This window comes from Pinus tabuliformis, chromosome 6 (assembly GCF_031772625.1).
Source record: "Pinus tabuliformis cultivar Carrire ecotype Pingquan chromosome 6, CPIR1, whole genome shotgun sequence".
Taxonomy (NCBI): Eukaryota; Viridiplantae; Streptophyta; class Pinopsida; order Pinales; family Pinaceae; genus Pinus; species Pinus tabuliformis.
The window spans coordinates 2,021,996,864-2,022,007,579 of record NC_142292.1 but is presented as its reverse complement, the minus strand read 5'-3'; the positions used below and the strand labels follow the sequence as shown (position 1 = coordinate 2,022,007,579).

The 10,716-nt window shown below is 37.8% G+C and overlaps 1 protein-coding gene across 1 annotated transcript; it reads right to left on the bottom strand.

Moving 5' to 3' along the window:
• Positions 1–1,123: 1,123 nt before the first annotated feature.
• Positions 1,124–2,511, bottom strand: LOC149267369 (Thioredoxin superfamily protein). Its single transcript, XM_089398638.1, has 3 exons — positions 2,185–2,511; positions 2,000–2,089; positions 1,124–1,577 (listed from the first exon to the last, which is right to left on the bottom strand). Exons 1-3 carry the CDS (start codon positions 2,425–2,427, stop codon positions 1,503–1,505), a joined length of 408 nt encoding a protein of 135 aa, XP_089254764.1. The 5' UTR covers positions 2,428–2,511; the 3' UTR covers positions 1,124–1,502.
• Between the last annotated feature and the right edge of the window lie 8,205 nt (positions 2,512–10,716).

Here is a 10,716-nt window from a genome sequence, read left to right as displayed (position 1 = left end):
AATCCTAAACACTGTTGAATCTGCTTATTTTTGAATAGTATATAAAATTCTATTTTCTCCATATGAAGTCCAATGAGGTTGGAACCACTCACAAACATCTTGAAACAATTAACGATAATGTTAAAAGTTTTTAAGTAAAAAGATAAAAAGCAAAAATAAAAAAATATCATTAGGGAACATCCCCGGAGCATCCAATGAATGCCTATGCCTATGGAGCATGGTTGAAGTGCAATTTCAAGCTTTGGGAGAACCACGCTCCCGAATTGGCAAGGAGTGCTCCCAGATTTTGGGAGCGCGCACCCACTTGAAGCAAGGTTCTGGGGGGGCATTTTTGGCAACCTTGGAATTGAACATGCACTGCTGGGTCCAATTATGAATCAAGTTCTAGGGGTAAAAGGCAGCTATGACAATCTCACTTTTGCACATTTATAGAGTATTCAACCTAAAAACCAATCAGCTATCTAAGGAAGCCTTATTGATGCAGGAGGGGATCCTATCTGTGCATGAACTCAGAGGGGGAACTCAAATTTCAATCTTAGAAAGATCTCTTTAGCTGTAAGATGTTTTGAGTCATTGTTACGTTTCATGCCTTCTGCCAGAGCCTCGGAGCTAGAAAGAATGATTATGAAAGAGGTTTTGAAAGGCTTGCCTAGAGGAGTCATCGAAGACTGCACCAATTAGTAACGGGATAGCGAAAGAGACTGTTCAAACCAGTATTTTTTGTGACTATTAAAACAGTGATATTTATAATCTAATTTCGCACTTGAAATATCAAATATAATAGCTCCTTCAAAAGAACTTCCAGACTCACGGAAATTAAGTTCAGAATTAAGAGTAGATTTATTTTTAACCACCAATTTATCACGAATTCCTATTATAAGAGAATCATATTTTAACTGTCAGAGAATTATACTTCGAATATAATATTGCATATGAATCAGATTCGTGGCAATGGATATTATATTCTAAATACAAAGAAATTAAATTTTAAATATCATATTAAAAATTATTTAATATTGGAATTTTGAGTATGAATCTGCTGAATTTAATCTCCGGTGCTTGAAATTCGGCGAATTATGAAAAAAACGCCCAGTACTGTGACTAAGATGACAGGGATCGAAGCTTTCTGTAAAATCATTGTCATAAACGTTAATTATAATCTGTACATAATAAATCTTTGTTTCACTAAAAGTAGCTTTGCTCTCAATTTGTTCCCATTAAATCAAGGCCATTGCCTTGCCTAGATAACCAGAGCTGCTTTACAAATTCAGGTGAAATGTCTTTTGTTTCTTCAGTATTTTGTCCAAATCGATTACTTTGCCATAAATGGCTACAACTATATGAAGCCATGTTGGGCTTCTTATGGCAAAAGAAAAAACGAACATGAATGCTTAGGAATTTTAATACTACAGATTAGCGTTTTGTAACTAGGAACGGGAACAAAGCTCAAATACTCTTACAAAGGTAAAATGATTTTAATCAGTGATTTCTAAATCCGTGAGTTATGTCAATAGAGCTGCCAGTTTCTGTTGAACTTGCTCGGCGGTGAGACGTGGAGACATTCTGGGGAGGGTTTCCTGTCAATAAACACACAGAAAAAGAAATAACCTTTTTCTTAGCATTCCACAAACTACAAAGGACTATTTTTAAATGTTTCCTTTAAAGCATTACAATTTGTCCCAAACAAGCAAAAACCAGAAACCGCCTTTTCCTCAATATTCAACAAAGTGCCATAACACTCCGCAAAGTGTTTCAGAACCATTTTCATTTTATTTTGCACAACATTCGCATATACAAAAGTTGTGCAAGCTCTACAAAATCATTCTCCCAAATGAACAAATCCAAATCATAATTCAAATACTTAATTGCAATATTTGACTTCACTGTAGATTCAAGTTTGAAGCATTTGGGTACAAGAAGAGAGCAGAAGCACTACAACTAACCAGAATGGTCGAAAACTTGCAGTAAATTTTGAAATAAGCAATAGTGTTTTGTTTACCTCGGAGCCATCAGCAAGTATCCGTGCCAAGACCGGGATTTCATATTGGTACGCCTTCTCCCACTGGGGATTTGTGGAGATGTCCCTCACCTGCAAATGCAAATATAATATTAAATATCTAAGTCCCTGCTATAGATCGACTGGGCAGGAGAAATAATATTGAGATGAAACCCTAAACCCTGGACCTCAAGTTCGAAGTCGGTTAGAGAATGATCGCCCCCAATCATGAATGCAGTGTGTAGCTTGTCCTTGAGCGCGTCGCAGAGGCAGCATTCTTTCTTACTATAGAGCACCAGTTTCCTCCTTGGAACGGGTGTTGGGTTCGAATCGCTTAAGCTTCTGGTTATCAAGTGCGTACGGTTAGGGGTAACAGTGAGCGAAGGGAATGGTGCTCTCAACAAGAGAGTTCTACCCAGAAGGCCTGCCATTCTATTTTCTTGTATATGGTCTGGACATCATCTCATCTGGGAAGTTTAAGTTTGAGTATGGATTTTGTTTAGTTTACATTGTTTTTATTATATCAGTAAAAATGTTTTTGAAATTTTTTAACATTCTGTTAAATTTTAAAGTTTATATATATATATATAGATATATATTTTAAATTAAATATATCAATTATAAAGTAATTTGTTTTTTTCTAATGAGTTGATAACTATTTTTATGGAGTTACATTTTTTTTAGCTAATGTGGACGAGATATTGTCTTATTATGTTATCTAAACATTTGACTTGGTTAAATAACTAGCGGTTTTTTGCATTCTGGGTTTTGACAACTAATGGTATTCTTCTCTAATATAGTTTATTTAAAGGCATAAAATTTCAATGAAGTTATTAGATTGCTTAATATTATAACAGTGATTTTGGTAGGTTTCTTGATATTACAACACTGGTTTTGCTAGATTTCTTGATCTAAATCTGCGAATATTCAAGCATATTTGTCAAATTGAATTCATTTCCATTGGGTAGTAATTCTTCTTGTTTTGATATAGCAATAGATGGGGAAGATATTTTTTTAATTCTTCCAAAAAAAATGTATCGCAAAAGGTTTAGGGCTAAATTTAGCTTATCTAATAGTGATTTTTACGCAAGAGGCCCTATCCAGCCCAATGTGGAAGAGATGTTGTATTGTCTTGTCATGTTATTGTTATGTTATGTTATATAGACATTTTGACTCGATGAAATTATCAACGATTTTTGCACTATGGATTTTGACCACCCATGGTTTTTCCCATGGTATTCTTCTCTAATGTGACTTATTTAAAGGCATAAAATTCCAATGAAGTTGATAGATTTCTTGATATTACAACAGTGATTTTGCTAGATTTCTTGATCTAAATCAGTGTTCAAACTCTCCAAGGTATTTGTCAAATTGGCTTTTCTAAATCTATTGAGCATTTTAAGCATTTACCTATATAAGCATTAAATCCATTCCCACTGAGTAGTAATTCTTCTTGTTCTGTTGTAGCAACAGATGGGGAAGATATTTTTCAATTCTTCCCAAAAAATGTGTCGCAAAAAACTTAGGATTAAATTTAGCTTATCAATAATGATATTTTGGGGACTAGTAGGATATTACGCCTAAGGTTTGCTAGGAAGGAATTTTGTGTCCTGTCAGCGAAAACCTCCCCTCCCAAAGATGAGAGCTTGACCGAAAGGGACACAGGTTAATATGTTACAATGAAGTAGAGGGCTCGTTTTCGAGTCATTCTTGCAACTTCTTACCATAATTCTCCATTTATTAAGACAGATCTATGCACTTCTTCTATATACATGTTCTTTATTTTTTTTGGATATTTCTCCCCATAGAATTTTGTGCCTCAATGTAGCCTTGTAGAATTTGGCTTGCATTTTAACCTTCAATTTTACCAAAAATTGTATTTCTAGTTTTTCCCAATTTCTAGCGCACTCCTTCATTTGAACATGTTTTTTCTTTTTTCTTTTTACATAAATATAAGTATGTTGTATTTCATTTTAAAAAACTGAGTAATACATGAGAAACATAAGCATGTTCATAGCCATACATACCACTTATCAAAAAGACAACATGACTTAGAACCACACCACCAATGATTACAATGACCTTCAAGCTCTATAACAAAAAACCATGATTCCAGGCAAGCCAAAACTATCATAGGTTTGTGTACCAGAGAAAACATATACCATCATGAGTTAAAAAGATACAAAGTTATCTGCGCCCATAGAAACCATAGACAACAACTTCATCAAATAAACATTAAGGATACATGTTCTAAAGGCCAAACTACAATGTTGAGATACAGCCACATACAATGCTCCATACAAATATTGAATGCTTCAACAAAAAATAAAACCATGTCATCTGGGGATGAGCCAAAACCACCAGCATATCGTGGAACCACTGAAACTTCATGCAGTGTGAAACCACTAGCCTTTCAAAAAACCAAACTATAACCCCACAATCCACAATGCCTTGGAGAGAAGGCAACAAACGAATGTTGATTTCTGGTAGCATCAGATGTGCTCTAAGTCTCGAAATTTGCAGGGAGGCTTAGACACATGTATTCTCCAATACCTAGAAATCGTTTTGGGAAATTCCACCCGGAGACAGTTTTATTAAAATAATTAATTAATTTTAATGGGTGCCTAAGTCTAAACTTAGGAAATTTAAAATAATTAATGGGTATTAATCTAAACTGTGGGTGAAACTTCTAAAACAAGACGGAGATCGAGTCCAAATGATCTGAGCTATTGATTAGAATCTAATATGCGTCATTGGTTCTCAATTGGAGGATAATAAGAAGGACATCGATGGGCACTTGGAGAACCCATCGAGTGAAGGTTAGAAGTTCAATTTTTTGAAGCAGAGTAGCTGTCGAAGAGAATTTTGAAGTGATCTTTAACAGTGAGAGGCAAGGATAGTTTCGGTTGGAGATTTCTCCTGATCGGTGAATACTCGATAGAGGAGGCAGAGAGAGATCCGAGAGATGCAGCACAGAGCCAGAAGAGGCTGACGCAGGACCACGCAGAAGCCTAGAGGGAATTCGTAAATTTACTGGAGAATCGATTTCCAGAGCCAGAAGCAGGGTTGTGAGATCGAGAAGGAAAAATTCAAAGTCTCAGAGGCAAATCGATCAGTCGGGAGGAGTGACACAGACCCTAGTAGCTGTGACACAGGGCCTACGAAGGGATTGCGTAGAGACTGCGCAGAGGCAGCCTGGGGCTGGCCATTCAGTGGCTAGATCAACGAGGATCTCTAGTGATTGTGTGAGGTAATCTCACTCATCTCTCTATCAGTAATATTCTTTGTACTGGAGAGCCAGCAGGGCATCCAGAGATTGTATTCACAAAAAAAAAACTATTGCATAATAATAAAACTCTCAGTTATTGCACCGGTTTTCCCACACTGGGTTTTTCGGGGACATTTGTCCAAAAATAACTGTGTAGATGTGTTGTGCATTCCTTTCTTGTTCAGTTTCTTGTTTCCGCATTTTATTTAAATGGTGAAGGTTGCAGTGTATTAGTTTCGGTGTTTACTGTAGGAAACAGTGAATAATTTTGTTCAGTAATTAACAAATAGAAGAAACATAATCAATGTATTTGGGCATCCAAATTTTCACAAGGAATACTGCAGGAGGTTACCCTAAATAAACCAAACAAAAGTAGCATTATAAAAAATGAATGACAAAATTACTTGATATCACCATCCTAGTCGTGATATGAAGAAATCAAAGCAAGAGTCTGAACACTATCAGTCGAAGGGTCAATGAGATATTCAGAGGCTTAATCACTAACAAAGAAACTTTCCATCCACGCCAAACAAGAGTCAACATTATCCAGATAAAATCTATGGTTACGAAGCATCCGTTTAATATCCTCCAACGAAGAAAACACATTATAACTTTCTACTTGTTTTTCTTTGAAGATGAGATGCAACAGAGTCATCATCCGTTGATTTAATTATAAAGAACTCGTAAAATGCAGCCTCCTTTTCCTAAATCTACTAAAAGTTGGTAGCCATTTAACATCCTCCCCCACTAATTCAGAGTCAAAGTAATAAGGACGATCCCCTACATCCTTGTTTTCCAGAATCAATATCTCCTTCCTCACTTCTAGAGGAACGACATCAAAAGCAATAGCCACAAAATCATAGGCAAAAGGGTGAACCATTTTGTGCCCAATGTTGCCTCTGTCACCTCTCCGACTACTCGTCCTCTATCTCGGAGGCATGAGTACTGCTGCAAATAAACACAGAGGGAAATGACTGTAAAGACCTCTACTCATAAAATGGGACAAAGAATGGTGAGGAAGACCTTGGAGATATTGATCTACGTGAGAGAAATTTGAAGTGATCTTTTGCAGTGAGGGGCAGGGATAGTCCCGGTTGGATATTTCTCCTAATCCAAGAATACTTGGTAGAGGATGCAGAAAGAGATATGGGAGATGCAGCGTAGAGCCAGAAGAGGATGACGCAGGACCACGCAAAAGCCCAGAGGGAATCCGTAAATTTACCGGAGAATCGATTTCCATATCCAAAAGTCGAGGTGTGAGACCAGGAGGGCAAAATTCGAAGTCTCAGAAGCAAATCGATTAGCTGGGAGGAGTGACACAGACCCTAGTAGCTGTGACACAGGGCCTACGAAGGGATTACGTAGAGACTGTGCAGAGGCAGCCTAGGGTTGGTCATTCAGTGGTTGGATCAGCCAGGATCTCCAGTGATAGTGTGAGGTAATCTCACTCATCTCTCTATTAGTAATATTCTTTGTACTGGATAGCCAGTATGGCATCTAGAGATTGTATTAAAAAAAACTACTGCGTAATAATAAAACTCTCAGTTATTGCACCGGTTTTCCCACACTGGGTTTTTCCAAAGACATTTGTCCAAAACTAACTGTGTAGATGTGTTGTGTATTCCTTTCTTGTTCAGTTTCTTGTTTCTGCATTTTATTTAAATGGTGAAGGTTGCAATTTATTAGTTTTGGTGTTTACTATAGGAAACAATAAATAATTTTGTTCAGTAATTAACAAATAGAAGAAACTTAATCAGTGCTGCAGTAGAAATTTGGGCATCCAAATTTTCACAACGAATACTGCAAGAGGCTACCTAGAATAAACCAGACCAAAGTAGCACTATAAAAAATGAATGACAAAATTACCTAATATCACCATCCTAGTCGTGATATGAAGAAATCAAAGCAAGAGTCTGAACACTATCAGTCGAAGGGTCAGTGAGAACTCCAGAGGCTTAATCACTGACAAAGAAACTTTCCATCCACGCCAGACGAGAGTCAACATTATCCAAATAGACTCTTTGGTTACGAAGCGTTCGTTTAATATCCTCCAACGAAGAAAACACATTATAATTTTCTACTTGTTTGTCCTTGAAGATGAGATGCAACAGAGTCATCATCCGTTGATTTAACACTAAGGAACTCATAAAATGCACCTCCTTTTCCTAAATCAATGAGGAGTTGGGAGCCATTTAACATCCTCCCCCACTAATTCAGAGTCAAAGTAATAAGGACAATCCCCTACCTCCTTGTTTTCCATAATCAAGATCTCCTTCCTCACTTCTAGAGGAACAACATCAAAAGTAGTAGCCATAAAATCATAGGCAAAAGGGTGAACCCTTTTGTGCCCAATGTTGCCTCTGTCACCTCTTCGACTGCTTATCCTCTATCTTGGAGGCATGAGCATCGCTGCAAATAAACCCAGAGGGCAACGGCTAGAAAGACCTCTACTCATAAAACGGGACAAAGAACGGTGAGGAAGACCTTCAATTCCAAACCTAAAAACAATTAGGTTGTCACCAAAAGACCACACCACATGCCCAAAACCCAGAAGATTATCAAGTTCACCACAATTCAGACTTATGACCCAACAGGAATACCTTGGAAACTCCTTACGACCCAAACTAGAATCAAAGAAATTATAACAAGATCTAGACACCTGAAACTTCCAACTAGCCAAGGAAAGCGACACACGTCAAGCCACTGGTAACTGACTCAAAAAAATGGAACTACAAGCTACATATACCAACAATACCAATCCTAGAGACCAATAACTCGTTGCCCAAAGTACCACAATTATCCTCACCAACTGAGTATATAACTCCAGAAGCTCACTTGAATCAAGACACTTATAAAATTTCCCCAAAGGCCAAGATACTAACAAAAAACACAGAGCTAATGAACCAAATCTATATCCTGAGAACAACAATTTAAGGTGTGAGCTCATGCCAAACAAATTAAAACTTAGCATAATAGAATGACTCTCACTGCATACAGGAGGGTGTGGAAGCCAACTGAATGCCAGCCACCAAAGACGCCACCAAATGCAGAATTCTCACACCAAATACTCAAACACCGGAATGCACACAGTGTGTAACAAAAGAAATACCGGCCAAAGAAACCACCACCAAACACACATGGCCAACAATATGAAACCTATAATGGAGGCCCAAGTGTTATCCTCGTCTCCCTACACAATGAATTTGAACCTTCGTCTTTCCATCTCCATACACCAACATTTAAAATCACAAAGCGACACACATGCTAACTCTCAAGGATTAACTACCTCCTACCACACCCACTTAAAAATGATTAACTACCTCCGGCCACACTCACTTAAAAATGATCCAAATGTACTGATGACACAATCTCCAATACAACCGTAGACACCAATCTCCAATACAACCGTAGCAACCATATTAACACCCCCATTAGGGTAACATGCATGCTTTCTTTTCTTTTATTAGGTTCGCCCCCAAGGAGTTTCTCTTCCTATCACGTACTTCTAAGTACCTAATTTTTGGCCTCGAGTTAGAAGATCTGCCTAGTAATGGACAAGGACCCCTAGAAAGTGCGGATTCTCTTTGGGTATCGGATTCGGCTGCTCAAAGTGAAATAACGAATGTAGGGGAGATCGCAAATCATCGGAATATATACGACCATGTAAATATAATTATAAACATGCGTAGATTTTTCACACACAATTTATTTTCATGTTTTTTTGCATTTGTTAATATAATGAAATGATATCAGTGGAATATTTTATGCAGTGATATTAATGTAATTCATTACAATGATTATATCATGATATTAAAGTAATTAATTTTTTTATATTTTAAATGGTTAGAATTGCTATTTAGATGGTTTCTTATTCTTATTATATGGGTCAATTTCACACTTCCTAGTATTTTGTATAATATTTTATCTTAACAAATAAATTATACCTAAAATATTAATAAAATCTTATTTAAATAATATATTTATAAATTATCAAAATATAAATTTGTATAAAATGATTTATTAAAAAATTAAAAAATAATATTATTAACATATATTTTTTAATATTGTATTATAACAATAATAATAGCAGCAATAATATATTGATAATGATAAACCTATTAATATCATCTATGGGGTCTTAAATAGATAGTGATCGGGTGCATTGTTGCCACGACCCCACACTATGATGCCTTAAGACCACCGTAGGCGTTGTGCAGCACCGACAATATTTTGTTGCAATTCTATAACTACTCTAACCCGTACTACACCTAATTTTCTTCACACTTCAACACTTAAGTCAATTTTCTAATTCAATCTTCTTATTTAATATGCAACGGAAATAAAACTTCTTTAATATTCAACAATTCAACAATTTTGTGATATCTTAAAACCAACAATATGAACAAAATATATGCAATGGGAGGGGGCAACTCCCAAAACATTTCCCCCCTTTGCTTATATTGAACTTCAAAGTAATGTTACAATAGATTTACAAAGGACCAGTCATGCCCAAACTCATGTGTTGCCCAAGCTTTATAAAGGAGTGGCAGTCGTTGGCCCAACCCAACACACTAGTCAAAGTGCCAAGTCCCACAGCCAGGGCATGACCAACCTAAGGTTGGCACCTTGCCCAACAGAAACCCTAAAAATGACACCCAAAATAGCTTAGAAAACCAACCCTTGACCCTACCCAAAAACTAGATTGCTTAGGCGAACTCTTCCCCTTCTGCAACGTGCCTTAGTTGCATTTTCAAACTCTACAATGTGCACCCTGTGGATATGTGATATCACACCCCTTCCATTTCTGCGATATTTCAGACTTCAGCCTTTCTGTGATCTGCTCTGTGATATTATTTCTCTTATGTGAACTTGCTTTTTGTGTCCTCCAAGTGTCGAACTCCTCTTCTTATAGTCACTCTAGCCATTTGATTTTATGTGGGCCGATGCCCCTTCACTTCTTGAGGTGCGCAAGTGACCCTTCATGGGCGGGCGAGCCCCTTGGCCAACCTGACCTTGGTCGTGTGGGAGTCCCTCGCTGGGTGGGCACGCCCTTGGGCCGACCTATCCTGGGTCGTGTGGGAACTTTGCCTTTGCCATGTGCTCCATGCTACATGTCCTGTCAGGACCTTGAGTTGGCACCAAGGCCAACAGACACCTGTTACAACCCACAAACACTTGGAGTGGTGAAAAACCAAGTTTAGGGGATATCGCACGATGGGGCATGATCACACAAGGCAAGGCACCTGCCCATGCAACAAGGAAAAGACTTCAAAAGGACTTGGAGTGCACAACACGAGAGCGCTCAAGAGTGATGAGCGTGCCCACACAGAGAAGGGGCGGCTAGGTGGACACTGTGGCAACAGGCAGCGTGCACAAGTTGAGGGGTGCACGCCCTGGACACTCCCACACGAAGGCGAGGTGTCAAGCATTGCAACATGTGAGACATAGCGGG

Excerpts from the sequence above, each read along its gene's own strand:
- LOC149267369 (XM_089398638.1), bottom strand. The coding sequence starts at position 2,427 with ATGGCAGGCCTTCTGGGTAGAACTCTCTTGTTGAGAGCACCATTCCCT. Across the intron at positions 2,090-2,184 it reads TAACCGACTTCGAACTTGAG|GTGAGGGACATCTCCACAAA; the intron begins GTCCAGGGTTTA and ends TTGCATTTGCAG. Across the intron at positions 1,578-1,999 it reads TACTTGCTGATGGCTCCGAG|GAAACCCTCCCCAGAATGTC; the intron begins GTAAACAAAACA and ends GTTTATTGACAG.